Below are 20799 nucleotides of genomic sequence, written 5' to 3'. Positions count from 1 at the left end.
CCTCCCCAGTTACTTCCTGTTGCCGCCAAACTGCCTTCACCCCCCACCGAGTTATTTTATATGGCAGCTAAGCTCCCCGCGTGCTCATCCCGAGCCCCAAACCCTCACCCCTGCACTGCACCCCCTCCTATCCCCAAACTCCATCCCAGAGCCTGCACCCCCAACCCCTGCCCCAGCCCAGAACCTGCACCCAGCACCCAAACTCCATCCCAGAGTCTGCATCCCAGACTCCCTCCCTCACCCCCATCCAAACTCCCTCCCAGAGCCTTCGGAAATGCAGATGGAGTTAGTGGAGCTTCAGTGTGACACCATTTTGAAGCAGAAGTATACAGATGTTGGAATTCCAGAATTCTACAGGTTTCTTTCACAAGGAAGATTTCCCATGTTATTCTCTGCTTCCGCAAGGATAATGGCAATGTTTGGAAGTACATATATATGTGAACAGTTTTTCTCTTCCATGAAGATTAACAAATCTGTGTTAAGGTCAAGGCTCACTGATGAGCATTTGAAAGCAACACTGAGATTGGTTTCGTCTCAGGATATCAAACCTATTACTGATGCTCTGGTTGATGCAAAACGCTGCCAGCTAAGTGGCCAAAAATGAAATGACTGTCAAAATTAGCACTGACTTTTCACATTACAGTTAAATAAGTTAATAAAAAAGTTAATAAATTGACTTTTAATAGCATACTATATTTTAATACTATACTACTATATTACTCTTCTACCTCCAGGCTCTTCCCACCGCCAAGCCGCCAAACAGCTGTTGGTGGCACTTAGCACTTTCCAGGGGGGAGGAGCAGGGAGCCGCGCACTCGGGGGAGGAGGTGGAGAAGAGACGAGGCAGGGGCGGAGCCTCATGGAAGGGGTGGAGTGGGGGCGGGGCCAGAGGCAGTGAGGATGGGGGTGTCAGTGATGCGGCCCTCGTGATCATTTGAGTTTGAGACCCCTGGTCTAAATGGTGGGGGAATGCACTCTACAAGGGTGTGATTTCTAAAGCACACTAACTTATTGCACTTAATTGGTTCGTGTAGACCCTGTTGGCATGCACTAGTGCACTTTAACGTAGTACTGTTTCGAGCACTTAAAAGTGCACTGGGGGGGATCTTTAATGCACACTAGCAGGGTCTATACAGACCAATTAATGCACAGCATGTTACTGTGCTTTAGAAATCACACCCCTGTATAGCACATTACCTACCATATACACAAGCCCTTACTTTTCAAACGTGATTCACAGGCCAATATCTTCAAAAGTAACTAGTGACTTTGGGTGCCTGACTGGAGATATCTTAAACGGCCCTGATTTTCAGAACTTAGTCCCCATCTACTGGCCCCTTTTAGGTGTCTTGCCACTTGTTTGCCTCTCATATTAGGTTTTTAGTCCCTGTATAGTTTTAAATCTCACTGATGAATACTTCTGATCCTGCACCATTGAACGCAATAGGAGTTTTGCCATTGACAAAGAACTTACAGTCTAACTGGGGGTTTTGGGAGGGAGGAAGCTTAACTATCTAGGCTGTGGCTACACTATAGAGCTTGCAGCACTGCAGCTGCATCACGGTAGCGCTGCTAGTGCAGATGCTCTAAGTCGACAGACAAGAGCTCTCCCCATCGACTTAACTACTTCAGCCCCTGAGTGGCGTAACTTATACCGACTTAAATTGTAGTGTGTACGTAGCCCTAGTTTCCACACCCTGCAGCAACTTCAGATTTCCCCATATGGGCTTCATTCTCCACTTTTAAGTGGTTCTTTTTTTATTCTGGTATTGAAAGGTTTACATGTGCTTAGAGTTATGAGATCTCTTCCTAGATCCAGTTTTGCTATTGGGGGAAAAAATCTAAATGTCCTAAGGGCTAAATTCTAATCTCGGTTACATCACCACAAATCTGGAATAACTATTCACTATGAGGGGAGGTTATTTTGCATTTACATGGTGTAACTGGCAGCTGAATTTGGCCCAAAAACTCCATTTGGTTCTATTGGAAATAAACTTTTAACATGGATAATTGTCCTAGCAAATTTTATGCAGATCTAATCTTTACATAAATATGATCAGTGTTTTCAATGTCAGACAAGCACTGAAAAGTAAAGCTTCAATTGTCTCTTCAGCTCCTTGTGGGGATAATCTTTATGATGAGGATGGTAAACGTCTCCCTCCATGCATACCTGGGGCCTGGCTCACTCCTGCTATCATGGCTTGTTACCTTCTGGTAGCAAACATTCTACTGGTAAATCTGCTGATTGCTGTCTTCAAGTAAGTGCTTCACTGTATGATTGTTAACTTATCTTTCTCAGTTTCTTAATACTAAGATGAAATGCCTGTGAGATCCTATCAGCAGGACCAAATTATACTGTGGTTTTGCAAATAGATAGCAATTTGTGAATTTGCACTACACCCAAAGCCTAGTTGTTCTGTTAATGGGATTGACAAATATTTGAATTTTAATTGAAAATCAGTTAAGGAGTCAGGGATATTGTGATAATTGGGCCTACAAATTTACCTAATTGTGAGCTCAGCTGTAAAAGGTGAGTGAAAGTTCATAAAATGTCACAATAGCCTACAACAAATGGTAATAGGAAAAGGTATTAAAAAAAGAGAGGCAGACTGAATTAGTCCAAACAAAAAGTTCTTGCTATAACTCAAGGACTGTGTTAAGATTGTGCCTGGTAAACAAGAACAGTGCAGAATGGGAAATCAATTAATCAAAATTGGTGTGCCAGAAATTAGGCTTAATTGGTGGACAAAATGAGGGAATGGGCTATTCCACCACTTGCTCCCTTTTGGGGCTTGGATTTTTTTTTTTAAAAGGTGGGGGAAGAGAAGCTGGGGGGGAGGAATTTGGCTACTGGAGCGAGCTTCGCCATCATGGCTGCCATCCCTACTATCTCCTGGGACCCCATGCCTTTGTCTTGCTGATCCTGAGAGATGTCCTAATCAGACTGGGCCCGAGAGACCCAGATGACATCGCTACTTCTGCCGGCTCTGGATAAATCTTAGCCACCACCCTGGATAAGAGACTTTCTATCCTTCCACCCGCCACACCACCACTTTTCCTTCCCTATCTTATTTCTTCTCTTTCCTGTCTCTCTCCTTTTTCTTTTTGTCTGATAAGAACCTGACTTAGTGAGCTACTACTGTATATTTTGCAACATTGCTGCGAGCCTGTGAGGCAGCTAAAAGCAATGTCCTAAATAGCCCAATGCTGGTATAAGTTTGCCAGTGGCTGATAAACTGTGTCCTGGGTCTGTGTTTTTCCAGCAGAGGGGTTGCACATGAGCATCAATATCAGAGACTGAAGCTGCATTTTCTCTCTTTGCTGTTCTTTTCTATTCCCTCTAGTGTTTCTCTTGTTTTGTCTTCTTAAAAAACTGGATCAAACTTTAACAGCTCCAGCCCATCTCAATTAACGCCTTCTATTTTCCTCAAAAAGGATGGTTATTACCATTTTAATACCATCTAAAAGACTGTCAAACAAGGGAGTATTACACTCTAAAACCTCTCTCCAGCTCGAGTGACCAGACAGCAAATGTGAAAAATCAGGACGGGAGTGGAGGGTAATAGGAGCCTATATAAGAAAAAGACCCAAAAATCGGGAGACTGTCTATAAAATCGGGACATCTGGTCACCCTAGAAGCAACTGAAGTGACTGCTAGGAATCACAGTGCCATGATGCCTAATACTAAGTGACACTAGTTCCTAGCAGCCACTTCAGCCTCTACCGACTATGTTTAAACAAGTGAATTTCACTGAAGTTGCAGTGGTTATTGTTGTTCAGATGTAAGACAGTTCCATCCCAGGTACATCAATTGCTATACTGACTTTGCAAAATATACTAGTAGTCCAGCAGGATGGAATTCAGGGGTCACTAGAAGAGAAGGTAAGACTTGATGTGAGTAGAATGTCTCCCAGAAAAGGACTCACCCCTGCTCCGCAGTTGAAACCAGATAAAAGATGCTTATAAACTGCCTAAGCCTTGTGTAGTTTTACGGCTAGCCTGAGAGGCAGTGTCATCCCCAGGGGCGGCTCTAGGAATTTGGCCGCCCCAAGCAGGGCGGCATGCCACAGGGAGCGCGCTGCCGGTCGCCGGTCCCGCGGCTCCGGGGGACCTCTTGCAGACGTGCCTGCGGAGGGTGCGCTGGTCCCCCGGCTCCGGTGGAGCATCCGCAGCCATGCCTGCGGGAGGTCCACCCGAACCGTGGGACCAGCGAACCCTCCGCAGTCATACCTGCGGGAGGTCCGCTGGTCCCGCGGCTCCGGTGGACCTCCCGCAGGCATGACTGCGGAAGGTCCGCCGGAGCTGCCTGCCGCCCTGCTGGCAAAATGTCGCCCCAAGCGCACGCTTGGCGCGCTGGGGTCTGGAGCCGGCCCTGGTCATCCCTACCCATACACAAAGTACACAGCTGCGCAGGGCACCAGGAAATGTGGGGCACCAAATTTTCTGATGCCCCGAGCAGCTGCATGCTGCTCCAGCCCCAGCCCCGCCTCTTCCCACCCCTGCTCTGCCCCCACTCCACCCTTTCTTCAAAGCCTCTGCCCTGTTCCGCACCCACCCCACCCCTGCTCTGCCCCAGTCCCACCCCCCATTTCCCTGAGGACTGCAGCAGGGCCGGGCCTGCACTCACCGGTGGCGGGAAGAGCAGCGACCTGGCCCCAGCCACACTGCTGGTGAGTGCTGGGGGGGTGGTTCCCTTCCCCCCCCCCACGGCGGCCTAGGGCCACACACACACATCCCATGCGAGGGGTTGCGTATGGCCCCAGAATAGCTAGGGATGGCCCTGGTGAGAGGTGTCCGGAATGCAAAACCGATAATCACAATGATCAAACTGATCATTTATATTCCTGTCATTGACAGTCAGAAAGCAAAACCAAGGAATTTTTATCCACTTCTACCACTTCCTCTTTACATTGGGTACTGTAACAGAGTGGTTCACCCTTGAAAGGTGCAGGTAGCCAACCTTGATTACAGCCCCACCTGAAGAGATCAGCAGCAAAGAGGCTATAAGGAAGGGGATTAGAGGCTGCTGGGAGGGATTAGAGGCTGCCTGGGGATTAGAGGCTGCTGGGAGGGAGCAGGCTCTAGCAGTGAGCCCTGGGAGTAAGGACTGAGACTCCAGCCAGGTGGCGTCTGGGAGTGGGCTGCCAAAGCAGGGAGGAGAAAGAGAAGCCTTTGTTTTGTGTAGACTGGATGGACTTGAAAACTTTTATTCTGAATGTTTGTTAATTTAATAGGACACAATCTAAGAAGGGATGAGAATGGGCAAAAGTGTTTTATTAGTTTCTTGAACAGTCCAAGAAGGGAAACTGAGGCAATCTGCTTGTAGTGTGACCCTAGGCCATGGGTGGGGGGCGCGGGGGAGATGGCTGGCCCAGTCACAGGTACCCTGGATGTTTTTCCCATCATGACATGGGGGTGGGATGGGAGGGAACGCTAGAAATGACTGCTACTACTAAGTCACAGTCAGAAGCACCACCTCGTGGAGATACAAATGAAGTGGTGTTCCCCATGTATATACAGCTTTGCAGTGCTTGCAGGCATAGGTAGATCGCATTTTGCTGGGCATGATACCTAGTTTACATGTCATGCTAGGGTGACCAGATATTTAGGTCGGTCAATCTTTGGTCGGGACGCAATTTGTCCTGATATTTCACTCCGCCAGCAGCACACGGTTTTTTGTTTGTTTGTTTGTTTGCGCCGCCGGCAACACTCGTTGTTTTTATTTGCTCTGTCGGCGGACCCCCCCGCCCCCAATGTGTCCCGATATTTTCTTCCTCTCATCTGGTCACCCTATGTCATGCCCAGGAATGTATACTTCACAAAGTGTATGTAGTTAGGAGGTAGCTTGAATTTTAATGAACTAAAATGCCAGTCACATACTGGGAAAAAAAACCCTTACATACGTCAGTTACTATTGACAGAAAAGACCAAAGAATCAGCAGTTTAGGAAGTAGGTCATGCTGTTAACGCTTGTCAGCAGCATAATGGCAGATGATAATATTCAGCCAGAGAACTCTTGCAATGGAGAAGATAGTAGAATAAAGCCAAATTGGCCAGTATCAATGGTAATATAAATGCACATATTCCTAGCCATAAGAAACTATGACATTCATGTTTTATTGTAGTCATGTTTTAATTACTTTCACAAAACAGTATGTAAGAATTTTAAAACACAGCAAGTCAGAAAAGAAATGGTTAGAATTTTTTCTTAAAGGAAGTGCTTATATAACCTTTGATGGTTTAGGAAAAATAGAGTATTTGGGGACACTAAAATAGCTTGAAAAGTTTCACATCACATTCAGAGCTGCATGACTTGCTTTCAGTTGATATAAGAGAGTCTATTATTAGTCTCTGGGTCTAGCACTGTCCCTTTTCTACCCCTCCAAATCCACTGAACTCCTAAATATTTTCTTTTAACAACACACCTGGTTTGATGGCAAAAATGAAAATCTTTGGCTTCTAAGAACAGCTCTTTGCAAGTATCTGTGTTCTGTTCTGAAGTGGAGAAGTTTGTATGAATTGAAGTTTGAAGTGAGGACATTTTGTGATTGCTTTAGAAAAAAGTCTGCTATTTAGGTCAAGCTGATCAGGATATGCCTTGTGAAGCTTCTGAGTTTTATTATACAAAATACCTTTCATGTGTTTAATACTCTGTGTAACATCAAACACTGGGATGTGTTATTAGCAGCACTTTGTTTATAACCATGCTTCAAAATAGGAGTGTGATGTATATATTTTTGCAGAGCTTATTTTTCTCCATGACTGCTGAGAGGTTTTATATACTGGGGCAAACATTCTAAAATGGCAGACCTCCCAATGGAAGTGCAGGAATGTGTCCTGGAAGATGCAAGCTCTGTTCTTTTTTTTTAAAGAGCTCTGGCTGTCAGCCCCAGGTAGCTGGGTCTTGTGTGGAAGGACCATGCATATGCAGGAGACAGGGATAAAGGGTCCCCATCCCCCCAGGCAGCCCAGGCTCAGGCCCTCGTTCCCTTCCTCCCTGCCCCAATCCCTCGCCAGGAGGTAGTGGGTCTCCGGCCATCAGCTGCAGCACAGAAGTACAGAACAGAAGTAAGAGTGGCAATGGGGCACTAAGTCTGCTGTAAAAAGTGATATTGATGAATATCAACTTTCACATTGCCACCCTTACTTGTGAGCTGCTGCTGGCATGGCACTGCATTCAGAGCTGAGCATCCACCCAGCAGCCGCTGCTTTCTGCTCTGCCTTCAGAGCTGGGTGACGGAATATGTATTTGTGCGGGGGGAGGAGGGCACATAAACGACTACAGACACAAAGAAAGGGGGCAGATCAAATAAGTTTTTGAGAACCACTGTTCTAAAAGGATAGCCTTCTGGGGAGGAGTGTGCTGCTGTTCTAGAACAGTCAAAAGGATAGTTAAATTATCAGTTCAACTTAATCAGCAGTCTTAACAGTCTCTTCCAACTAGAGCCTCCAGGCTTTATAATAACTGCTGAAATGATTGGCTACACAACTCAGCAATTCATGTCAAATTATTGTATCTGAACTCAGACTGCTATTTAATATCCTTTGTATTTTTAATTGCATGCTTGTTTATGGCAAAGGATCATCAGAACCTAATGGAAAACAATACACCTAACAATAACCTCTCTTGCAGCAATACCTTCTTTGAAGTGAAGTCCATATCCAACCAAGTTTGGAAATTCCAGCGATATCAGCTGATCATGACATTCCATGACAGACCTGTCCTACCTCCACCTATGATCATCTTCAGCCACCTCTACATAATCATCATCCGCCTTTGCTGTCGCTGTAGGAAGAAACAAGAAGGGGACCAGGATGAGCGTGACCGGGGACTGAGTATGTGAAGGATTCTGTGTTTTAAATAGAGCTCTTTATATCATTTTAAACACAAAGCAGCCATTTATCCAGTGCTAATTGCCATTCATTTTCTTCACCTTGGCCATTGGCGGTATTAGTAAAAATCAGTATGTGACAACACTTGCATCAAACTAATAAATTCATAGAGGTCTCCAGGGTGCTGAGCCCACAGAATATGATGCTGCACTGCTGCTGCCAATCTTCCTTAGCATTTTTTTTAAAGTTGCTGTCTTGGCATCTGTTTAGTCCAGATTAACCAAATTATAATGAAGGCCACCCAGTGGGAGGTAATGGACGTCATTCACTAAGAAATTGAGGGGATACAGGGATTATGGTTTCTAATCTTATCTGTCACATTGACTTCTCTCTTGCCTTTAACAGTTCATGTATGACAATATTGTGCCTCAGTTTCCCCACATATAATAATACCTACCTATCTCACAGGAGCAATGTGAAGATGAGTTATTATCTGTAAAATACTTTGAAGATGGAAGTGCCCTGAAATTGTTACTTTTAACATAATAATAATTAAGAAGAAAAAACGGATTTAATCAAACAAATGTTAGCATTCATGTAGTATTTTTACCTTTTCTGGTTTCTGTTTTTCATGGGAAACATATTTTGTAGGTAATTATATTTTTGTTACATATGCCCCTGATGCAAAAGAGTTACATATATGACACCCCTGAAAACAATATGAAGCATTCCCAAGGGGTTTTTTCTCTCATTTATTTTTCCTTTTTTTTTAAAAAAAATAATTGCAATTTTTTGAAAAGTCCTTACCCAAAGTCTGTCAGTGGAACAGACTGACCCATTGGATTTAATCTATTGAATGTGATGAGATCCCTTTTTAGAGAGAGGGTAAAAAAGAAGACTCATCTAAACGAGCAATCAGATTGACTGAGTAAGGTAACATTGCGCTCAGGACTTTGGCTAAGTGCTGGTTGCCTGTTTACAAAATAGCCTGTTTATTAAGTGTCCAAGCAAGGATTGCAGAAACAAAACCTTCAGTTCCTTCCCTTGTCTCCCCCCAACCCCCGCCTCCCCAATATCCAAAATGCCCTACAAAATCAAAACCCACTTGTTTTATTGGATTTAAAATTATATGAACCTTGGGCAATTCAACTAATACATTTTACAATTTTATGCAGAATTGTTTCTGAATGATGAAGAGCTGAAGAAATTGTATGAATTTGAAGAGCAATGTGTTGAGGAATATTTTCAGGAAAAGGAGGATGAACAACAATCATCTAATGACGAACGTATCAGAGTCACATCTGAAAGGTAACTAGTGAAAACAAAAACCACCCTAACTTTACTAGTGATTAGAAAACTTCTTTTTCTGTTCATTAACACCTAGTGTTGGTCAAGCTATGCGATGTTTGTAGCCTCAAAAAAATGCAGCAAAAGTTTCTATGCTTATCTTAACCATACCTAACAATCTGGCTCCAAAATTGAATCTCTCACAAGAGCAGGTTTTCTCATGAGAACTCTAGCACTGTTTGCTTCTCTGTGGTCTGGGTATACTGCAAGAGCCTTGCCCACATTTTACTTCTACACTTCCTCTCCCTTCCCCCTCACCCCCCGCCTCAACTGTGTGAAGTTCAGAGATGTTTTCTCTACTTGTTTAACAAATGACGACTCGCTCGCTTTCCAACAGATTGCCCTATTGTAATAGAGTGGAATCAAATGACAAGAGCAGTGAGATAGGACGGGAGAAGTATGTTCTAGTGGTCTGCATGTCGGGTCTGGACACCCAGAACTCTTGAATTCTAATCTCAGATCTGGTAAAGATTCCCTCTGAGGTCTTAGGCAAATCATTTAACCTCTCTCTCAGCTTCCCCATCTGTAAATAGCAATCATACCTATGTGTACCTCACTGAGGTGTTGGGAGGCTTAGGTAATATTTGTACATATGAAGACCTAACCAGTAGCAGTATATGTCCCTATTACTAGCATGGGTGCCAACTTATATGGGCTCGTGGGGCTAAAGCCCCAGGAATATTCACAATCAGGGGCTCTGCTCCACTAATATTTGGAGCGAGGTTTCTCCCCTGCTTGGAGCGCATGGGAGTCAGAGGGCTCTGCGCTGCCCGCTGCGGCGGGGAGCCCAGAGCCCTTTAAATCCCAGCCGCGGCCGGGAGTCAGAGGGCTCTGCGCTGCCCGCTGCAGTGGGGAGCCCAGAGCCCTTTAAATCTCAGTCGCAGCTGGGAATCAGAGGGCTCTGGGCTGCCTGCAACCGCGGGGAGCCCAGAGCCCTTTAAATCCCAGCCGCGGCCGGGAGTCAGAGGGCTCTGCGCTGCCCGCTGCAGCGGGGAGCCCAGAGCCCTTTAAATCTCAGCCGCGGCCGGGAATCAGAGGGCTCTGGGCTGCCTGCAACCGCGGGGAGCCCAGAGCCCTTTAAATCTCAGCCGCAGCCGGGAGTCAGAGGGCTCTGGGCTGCCTGCAACCGCAGGGAGCCCAGAGCCCTTTAAGTCTCAGCCCCAGCCGGGAGTCAGAGGGCTCTGCGCTGCCCGCAGGGGCAGAGAGCCCAGAGCCCTTTGAATCCCAGCCACGGCGGCGGCTGGGATTTAAAGGGCTCAGGGCTCCCCGCGGCTGCCAGCAGCCCAGAGCCCTTTGAATCCCAGCCCCTGGCCGCTGATTGCCCCCTCCCCAGACCCCTGCCCCAACTGCCTCCCAGGATCCCCACCCCCTATCTAAGCACCACTGGTCCTTGTCCCCCGATTACCCCCTCCCGAGACAACTGCCCCTTGGGACCCCAGCCCCTATGGCCCTATCTAAGCCTCCCTTCTCCTTGTCCCCAACTGCCCCCTCCTGAGACCCCACCCAACTTCCCCCCAGGACCCCACCCCCTACCTGTCCCCTGATAAACCCCCTGGACTCCCATGCCTATCCAATTGCTGCCTGTCCCCTGACTGCCCCTCCGAACCTCTGTCCCATCCAACTCCCCCTGCTCCTTGTCCCTTGACTGCCCCCCGGAATGCCCTACCCCTTCTCCAACCCCCAAACCGCTTACTGTGCCACTCAGACCAGCGTGTCTGGCTCCGTGCAGCTCCAGACAGTTGCTGCCATGCTCCCCCGTGGAGCCCACAGCCCTCTCCCACCCCCAGCACCTGCCTTCCAGATTTGAACACCTCAAAATTCAGGAGTGCTCAAGCTCGGTTTGGGCAGCTTTTACTTCATTTCTCCCAAATCAAATATACTGATCCACTGTAACTTGCTGTAGAAAAAGTAGGATAAAATTGAGCAAGAAATGCTTATTAGGACTGGAATTGCTATTTTCAACAGCCATTGCCTTTTTGTTTGTTTGAAAGGAAGACAGTGATATTGCATTGGCAAATTCCCCATAGAAAGAAAGAGTGGAACAAAAGAATAATAAAGGCACCTTAACTTTTCCCCATTTATGGAGGACAGTCTTATAATATGCATCCAGATATTCTCCAATCACACAAGCTGAAAATTGTTCCACTTTACTGCAGCTCTGTAACCATATGGGAACCAATCCTGTCTGTGTTTTGTGCACATCCAAAATTCCGGCTGAATGACCTGCCCTCGGAGCGAGTTACCAGTGACCCAGGGCTGGGGCAGCAGGAGGTGTGGGGAGGGCACTGGTGGGGGGAAGCCCAGGGCTGGGGCAGCAGCAGGGTGGAGGGAGGGCACTGGTGGGGAGGAAAGGGGGAAGCCCAGTGCTGGGGTGGCAGGGGGTGTGGGTGGGTGGGTGAGTGGGTCGGGGGAGAGCCCAGGACTGGGGCAGCAGGAGGGTACGGGGGGAGCCCAGGGCTGGGAAGGGGGGCAGCCAAATTTTTTTTTGCTTGGGGCAGCAAAAAACCTAGAGCCCGCCCTGCCCGGAGCTTCCCTGCCTGAACGTAAAGAGCGTGCAGCGCGCGTCTCTCTCCCTTGCTGCTGCTGCTGCCGCCGCCTAAGGGCTACAGCAGTGCAAGCTGCTGGTGCTGTAGCACCTCAGGAGGGGGAGGGGAGTGGAGGGGGCCGTGCCGTGCCCCCTCACCATAATCCCATCTAGGTTGTAATTAATTTTGACTGAGTTGACCAGGACAATATCCCTAAGACCTGTAGACTTGTGGCTGCTGCTCTGTGACTTTTAAAGCAGATGAAGCCACTTTTGATTACAGCTTAAAACAAAATGATATGGGTGAGAGGAGGAAGTGATTGATTGGTTTCACATAGGACCTGGAGTAAAATTGCTATAAAGGATTGTCTGAAACTGGTGTACAGACAAACTAGTGTGTGGCAAAGTCTTAAAATGACTGAGAATTGAAATATTTAATTGTAATGTGCTCTTAAATTAATCAGATTGCATCGACAATTGGGAACCATTTTTATACAGTGATGGTAAAATGTATATTGAAGTAGGCAAATGCTGCTTCTGACTTTCCACTTTTAATTGACCCTTGTAATCTTGTGGCACTGACGCGTTGTAGCTTCATTTTATATCGGCTTACAGGGCGGGAGCGGGGGGGCCCCACCATTTTGGGCCCCACCAAAAATTATACAAACCTGCCGCCTATGATTACTAGGTCGTCTAATCAACAACCCTGCTCTGGCAGGGTTTTTCCCTGCAGAATGTTTTCACATGCTCTACCTACTCCAGTGGCAGTTTTAAAATAACTCAAATGATGGGCTTTCTATTATTCCCTTGGGTGATTATTCCACAAAATAAGAAATCTTGCTATTGAGAAAATGATATCTGATATTCAGTCTACATATTCCTTTACCCTGTTGCATACTCACTAATCCCTAGTTATAGCCCCACCCTAAGGACCATCCTAAATTATTCTATTCCTGCTGGTTTTTACACCTTTAGAATAATAATAGCCAAATATAATAATCCTCTCAGTCATCATTTAGCCAAGTTATAACATTTACCATGTGCAAATAGTCAGTGTGACTGTGATAGCAAAGGGAATACCTGCAATGCCACAGTAATGGTAATTAACTCAGAGCAGTAGATGTCAACACTTTAATGGTGACCACTCTATCCATATATTTCTTTTAAGAAATCCTCACAAATCAGTGCCACTGTTATCTGGGGTTTTCAGAACCCAAAATGGTGGTGACTTAACCCATTTTCTGCAGGCGGTGTCAGGAATAAATCAATGGGGACACAGCTCCTCCGTCTGATGAATGATTAGTAGAAACAAGATGCTTTCACCCAAAGCTCTTTCTTTACTGAGTCTCAAGCACATGCCATGGCAATAGTTTTAGAGCACCCCAAACATAGATACCCAAAGTCTAAGATGGTTTCAAGTGATCAACAGCCAGGCGTCCGGGGGTCCTTCTTCCATCCAGCTGCTGAGGAAAAGATGTCGGTCACTGCTCGAATAAAAGCTCCTTGAACTGCTCCAAAGTATATTCTTTTACTTAATCTTTTATAGCTACCTTAAATAAAGCACGTTACTCTTAGTGGGTCACCAGTTCTCCTAGCTTCAGCAAATTGCTCATTATCCCTTATCAGCAAAGCATTTCTAGTCATAACAACAATAAAACTTCTATGTCAGGGGCACTCAAAACCAAGGTCGGCTATCCAAAAACCCTCTTCCATTCTTATGGTTCATTAACTCTCTGTCCCATCCTCTTATTCTGATTAGCAAAACCGCAATCATGCAGCTATTTGGCTTGGCCTCTCAGACTCCTAACAATTATTCTTAACTGTGTGGTATTTGGTTTTTCAGCTAATAGTGGCTGGACGCACACAATGGCTGCAGTTACATCAAGTTTAATCCTCCCACAACACCACTACCACTTAAATGTCTTTCTCTGAATTCTTTAACATCTTTCTGATTGGGAGGTGTCGTGAACATCAAATAGGGTCTATGTGCAGTCTGGGAGTCAGAGAGTAAATGAAGTGTGTGTGTGTGTAATTGCTACGGCACTGTTTATGCCATGGCAATTTGTCAAAATCAGGGCTATTGTGACAGCGAATAGAGTAGAACCAACATGCTTCTCTGATTCATTATAGTACATGGTCACAAAGTAGATCTGCATATTTCTCATGGCTTCTTGCTCCAGATGCTCCACCAGTTTTTGTATGTGAGAGCAAAAGAATGTTAATTTACTTCCACGGTTGATTTGCTAGTATGTGATCTGTAATCACATCCCAGTGTGTAGTTTTTATATCCAGTCTTCCTGCACTGTAACTTCCATTATGTGATAAATGATACAAGAAAATGGAAAGAATTTTTAAATAGATTTTTCAAATGATTCTACTGTTTGCAAATCTCATACATAATTGGAAAGTAGAAATAAAAGGCTAAAGTAGTGCACAATTCCATAAACTCCGGAGTACATTCTCTTTCATCTAGCAACTGAATGTGTTTTTCACCATTATCTTGATCTTATATCACGTAAACATTTGAATCTGTCATTAGAAAATACTTCCCATATAATTAATAGAGTTCCTTACAGAGAAGAATGACTATTATACATGAAGAGGTTGGCATGTGTGGAAAGAAATATAAAAACATGCTTACCTCAAGGCTGACATGACTTGTACTTGCCTGGACACTTAATAACTAACGGGAGAGAGAGATTAAATTTCCATTTTGTATAGAGTAATGAGCATAGCTCAATAGAAAGTGCAAAATCTTTCAATAACATGAATCAGATTAATGAACTGCTTTAGTGTACAAATGGAGCTGATAAAAATTATTTTAGAAAGTTCTTTGTTCAGATTGTTTTGGAAACTAGATCTGATTTCTGCAAATTTATTCATAAGCATTCACTGAATAACATGCAAATATACTTCAACCCAAGGATAGTTTTGGATACTATTCACTTTCACTATTAATTGTGGTGTGTGATTGGTCAACTGGGTCACAGTGGGTACTGTTTCTGCCAGGGGTGGCTCTAGGCATTCTGCCGCCCCAAGCACGGCAGGCAGGCTGTCTTCGGGTCCGCCGCGAGACCAGCGGACCCTCCGCAGGCATGCTGCCAAAGGCAGCCTGCCTGCCACCCTCACAGCGCCGGCAGAGCACCCCCCGCGGCTTGCTGCCCCAAGCGTGCGCTGGTTTCTGCTTCATGAATGGATGTCTGACAGTTTTTAAACAGAAGACTAAAGAACGGCAATAGTATCTAATATGTTTCCATTATGAATGTTTGGATGAATAACAATTGGTGTTAGAATTTGTGAAACTTCAAGGGTTCTCATATATTTTCATGAATATCCTGTGACCATCCCAATACCCATGAACAGTAAATTATTGGAGTGGGATGGATCTGAGGTAAGGCAATAAGAAATGAAACAGGGTTTCACAGCAAGGGAATCTGATGTTAAAACTCCTTGCTCAAAGTAAGAGACTATCCAAAACTCTCTTTGGGATTTTGGCATTCATTTATGGCAGGATTCTGCATTCTTTGCACCCCAGAAAACCCTACTGGCTTTGGTACAAATTAAGATGTCAAAAAGTAAATGATTGATTAGTTTTATCAAGAACTTCAGCATCTTGCATCATTGATTTTTTTTTCAAGTTTTGGGGAACAAATAATTTGGTACAATGTAATTTTAAAAGAAAGCTATTCATGTTCCACATTTGCAATATTAAGTGCTGTGTAATTTCATATAATTTCCCTTTTTTAAATAAAAGGTATCGACCTCCAGCTGTAAACTGAGAAGTTTTCAGCTTTCTCCTCAAGAAGTTCTGAAAGTCTTTCCACAATAATTAAATGGCAGAATAGGTTTAACAAGATAATGATTAATACTCAAAATCAAATATGACACATCTTTTCTTAAACAAAAAGGGGTATGGGGTAAAACAGAAATGACTAGACAGTAAGATACCAAATATTGTGACATTGTAGTGTAGCTATAAGCGAGGTTTTCAACAGTTTACATATATATATTCAATACTTCCACTGTTGGAAAATCACAATATAGTAGAGTGCATTACACAAACTTTTGTACAAAATGAGGAGAAGTTTGTGCATTAGAAGAGTGAACTGTTCCTTATATTGTAAAATTCTTCGCTATTCAGAGGCCAACACAAGACTTATGCATGACTTAAGTTCTGTTTTGAAAGCTTAAGTGGGACTTAGGGGCTGCAGAAATCTTGTTTTGGCTTTCTGCTCAGGAGCAAATTTCACCCCGTATGTGAAAATTGCACATTCAGCACGTCTGACCTTTGACATAGTTATTAGTAAGGAACGTGTATGGTGCAAAATTAAACTCTAACATCACTCAGCAGAAATTAATGTGTTACTTGAAAACATTCTATGGTATATTTAATTAATCTTATTCTTATACTCCATAGAGTGGAAAACATGTCTATGAGGTTAGAAGAAGTGAATGAAAGAGAACATTTTATGAAAGCTTCTCTTCAGACAGTTGACCTTCGACTTTCTCAACTAGAGGAGCTATCTGGTCGGATGGTGAATGCCCTCGAAAAGCTGGTGGGTATTGACAAATCCGAGCTGACACATACACGCTCACGAGCTTCTTCTGAATGTGATGCCGCTTACCTCCTGAGGCAAAGCAGTGTCAACAGCTCTGATGGCTACAGCATGTACAGATACCATGTCAGTGGTGATGAGTTAACATTCGATGATAGCACCACCCCGATGTCACCAGCCATGGCATTGCGCAAAAAAGCCTATTATTTTGGTACAAAAGAAGAGAAAGATTGTGCAGACTCAAAGATACAGCTGGTTCCAGAACGTCAGGGTAGTCTTCGCTATATCTCCAGTGCTAATACAGTTGCCACTACAGATTACAATAAATCTACATTAGAAATTGCACCTAATGTCACTAGACCCCGATCTGATTCAGATGTTTGTGTTTCATCTGATGACAAGCAAGGGATGTCCAAGAGTGATGAAACAATTCCCCAAAGCATAAAGCAAACAGATATTGTTATGAATGGACAGTCAGTCACAAGACCAGATTTTCAGAACACTCATTTAACAGTAGAAAGGACCAAGTTAGAAGCTACTATTTCTTATCCCTTGGACAAGTCTAAGGCAATGCGCTATTACCCTGCTGAAGCTTTCAATGCTTGTCAAACAACCATGCTAAAGTCAAGGAGCTTTATATTTGCACATGGAGGGAAACTGGTTGGAGGGGTCAACAACTGGACCACAGAATATAACACCATAATGGATCAAGTGTGCCCTTCCACAGTTGAACAGTGGACTAGTGAGTGGAAATACCAAGTTGAACAGAAACTTTCTAATGAACCTAGTCCAGAATATCCTGGTGAGTCTGAAGCAGAAAGGCAAGCAGAGCAGAAACAGTTACTGACAGATACAGAAGATGACAGCGATGTTGGCGAAGCAGGTGTCAGTGCCTCTCATACTTCTACACCCGTCACCGACAGGACTGAGACAGAAAACTTACTGTCAGTAAAGCCAGACAGGACTGATAGATTCCCATCTGTACGATCAAAGAGTTTACACAGCCATTCTCGGAAAGCCAAGTCCATTAAGGACAAATTAAATAGACCAGGACACGCCAGCAGTGTAACTAATCTAGTGGTGGCCTGTGGCAGTGCAACAGAAGAAAAAAAAGCTAAGCAAGAGAACACTTCCGCAGAAACTGAGTGCTAAGATGGTTCACAGTCGTTGTGGCAGTGATGGTCAAGAATTTGTTTGGATTAGTTTAACAAATATACCACACTGAACAGAAATGTTTGAAAATGTAATTCCTAAAAAATCTTGCATTTACTGATTTTCTGTATTTTTAATTCTGTAGAAATGTTAATGCCCTGTTCTCAAACAAACGCTTTGTGATTTGGGTGAAAGGAAGACATGCGCTTTAGGGGTGGATGTAAGGCTAGGTATGATAAGAAAATGCCAAGTGGTCCAGACTTTTCTGGGGTCTGTTGGTCTTCCACATTCATTTATTGAATGAGTCTTTATTAGAGCTGGTTGAAAACTGGAAAATATTTTCATAAAAAATTGAGAAAATTCTCTCCCTTTTTTTTCATTGGAAAGCTGCTAAATTCAAACTTTTTGGACTCGCTTTATCTTCACATGTGCACCTGATTTCCTTATGGATGTAGTCTTTTTCTTCTTTAAAGTACTGAATGCAAAGGAAAGTTTTGCAATCTCCTTGATTTCACGGATACCTTTTAGTTAAATTACCAAGGAATGCACATCAGAAATGACTTTCAGTCAATAAAATAGACATAAACTGAGTTAAAACAAAACAAAAAATGCAGGTTTCTCCAAGAACAGCAGGACTTGGAAGCCATCATTTTGGTCTAGTACCAAAATATTTCACTTGTCTTTGAACATGGGTGATGGCATCTTGTTTTCTGTTACTTTGAGTAGTATCCTCCTTAGCATGCATGCATGCATATACACACACACACACACTCTCTCTTTTTCTCTCTCTCTCTCTCTGTCAAAACTAATTGCCTTAAGCTGGGCATCATACTGGAAATACTGCTTTCTGGAGGCTCTGTTTTGGGAACTACATATATTTTTAACTGGCAGTGTTCATTGTTTCAAAACACTTAGTGGGGATTGAAGTGGGAAAATGAGAGTCCAAGACCTGCATCAGTGGCTTGCATCACCAGAGGTTACAGTGGAGCCTCGTAATAAATGGAATTTGCTTTATTTAAATAAATAAGTACAACTGTAAAATGAGTGACAAGTACTGATAAAGTACATACACACCTTTATTCCAAACAAATCTAATGCAACAAACCTTTCTTCCTTCAGGAATTTCATTTTGATGACAACTGGGGAGCACAAGTGGCAGGCACTAAAACACCTGAAGCTTGTTTTTAGGTGCTTCAAAACCATGATAAATTTTTTGTTGGTCATATTTTCTATATTTTCCTCCTCTTGTGAAAATACAACCTGAACAGCCACTTCGGTTTTATTAGTGTGAATCCCACCTGTCTCTTTTGAACATTTCTTGTATAGGAGATCAGGTGGTTTTCCCTCAAAATCTATAAAAATTTAAATTCCCCTAAATGAGGGGGGATTTACAAAATTTGAATTTACAAAACAATTTACATAGGGAAAACAAACTCCACAAAATAGGCTCTGCTCCTCCCTTTTATATTCCATGAAGGGGGCCTAAATTTCACAATTTATAGTCAGTATTTTCCCAACTCACATCTTTCAAATTTAGAGTCGTCATTCAAAGGTATTGCAAAGTGCAGTACTAAAATGTACTTGTTTCTGGCAATTTTGTTGGTGATGTTATATTTTGATTACGTAGTTCTTATTTGTTACTTTCCAGGACTACTTTCCTAAAATATTTAAGGCAGCCTCCTTATTGTAGGGCAAATGCACCATTTAACAGATAAGAAAGAAAACAAGCTAACTGACTTACAAAGTTATTTTCCTTTCAGACTGCTGTTCAAAGGTTTACATTCAAGTCCTGCTGTTAGTAACCAGGATTTTTACATGCACTATTTTGAAATTGTAGAGTTTAATATGTATTTTCTTCCATCATCAGATCCACTGTAGCATGGGACCTAGTATTTACAATGAAAACTCTACTACAATATTTGAAAAAGAAAGGAGAGGTGGTGTGTGGGTATGGGTGTGTGTGTGTGTACGTGTATGTGTCAAGATTCTAGTAAGGTGTTGGCTGCCTCATGTTTTTGTCATTAGTATCAAATATCTCCATCTAAAACATGTTCCAATACTATACAGTGCTGCTAAACTTAAATGAAATGGACAGTTATAGAAGTTCATTCTTCACGAACTACGGCACTTTTCCCTGATGATGTTATTCAAAGGCTTGTCAATGTTATCGGTATCTGAAGACAGGATTTTTTTTTTCATGAGGGCTTTTTTATTCAGTTTCTTAGAATTTGAGATTTGCTGTTGTAAAATGGAATGACATTTGATATTGTTGCACTTCTACACTGCTGTATGACAGTTTGATGCAATTTCATGGTGTTTTTATATGTGTAGTTAAAATATTTGTTCTAATTTGCAGATGCCTTTTATTATTTGCCTGTACACTCTTGCTGGAAACTGATTCATCAGCAAACTCAAAAGAGATAAAGGTTTTCAGCATTTTCCTAAATGAGCAGTATCCATTTCAGTATGCAGTACAGTATGTTGCATGCATTTTGTTGTAACATCTTTATAAATTGTGTTAAACCATGTTTTATTTGCCCAGAGTCACTTTCTAATTTTAAATTATTAATTTATCTCAAATTAACCATTGAATTAGACTAACATGGAACTCTCTTAAATGACTTAACTTATTTTCTTTGTGTACAAATAACCAGTTATATTAGCTCTAGGAACAATACCAAAAAGATATGAAATAATAAATATAATGTAACAAATTTGTCACTGTAAGGATACTGAAAACACTGCAGCCTGTCTGTTCTTTTTTTACAGAATACATGAAGTAAATGTTTTCCAAAGCAAAATTTCAGTTAATGGTTTCCAGTAATTTTAACTTAGATGGGATTCTATGGAGTGATACCTTTATAAGGCCTTGATCCTGCAATCCTAGTGAATATATAAATAAATGTTGGCTTCTTTTTATTTGCCTTCTTGTTCATGTTTTCAAGCTTTTTTTCTCCACAACCATGAGGGCTAGAAACTTTTTTTTAAACAATGTGACTGAGAATTTCAGGTTTCGTGACTCCAGGAGCTTTAGGAAAAACACCAAATATCATCAGATTCATAATTAAATCAAGAGAGTTGGCAATGCTTGTTCAGTCGGGCCATATCTTGAGATGGTGCACAGGCACTCAGGAATCTAGCTTGACTGGCACTTAAGATCTAAGGGGATCAAATCTGATAATGAATCAGTGAAACTCAATAGCTGGAGCTGGTTTGAAAATGGGAATTTCTTTTCACTAAATGTGGACATTTTGGTTTTCATTTGAATTCAAAACAATGTTTCCACCACAAGGAATTCTAAAAAAAACCCCTCCTGTTTCAGAACAATCAAAATGGACTATTTTTGAAAAATGCAGGGGGGCTGGCAAGGCCAGCAGGCAGCATGAA

General features: G+C 43.1%; 1 protein-coding gene across 1 annotated transcript in view; it reads left to right on the top strand.

The window, feature by feature from the left end:
* The window catches only part of TRPM1 (transient receptor potential cation channel subfamily M member 1), an 82523-nt gene extending 61724 nt beyond the window's left edge, over positions 1–20799 (top strand). The window contains exons 24-27 of the mRNA XM_044979836.1: positions 2114–2258; positions 7634–7836; positions 9009–9141; positions 16122–20799. Of these exons, the coding sequence (XP_044835771.1) occupies positions 2114–2258; positions 7634–7836; positions 9009–9141; positions 16122–17412 (1772 nt within the window). The 3' untranslated portion in view covers positions 17413–20799. The remainder of the gene's footprint in view (positions 1–2113; positions 2259–7633; positions 7837–9008; positions 9142–16121) is intronic.

Source organism: Mauremys mutica, chromosome 11 (assembly GCF_020497125.1).
Source record: "Mauremys mutica isolate MM-2020 ecotype Southern chromosome 11, ASM2049712v1, whole genome shotgun sequence".
NCBI lineage: Eukaryota > Metazoa > Chordata > Testudines > Geoemydidae > Mauremys > Mauremys mutica.
This window is presented reverse-complemented; position numbering and strand designations above follow the sequence as displayed.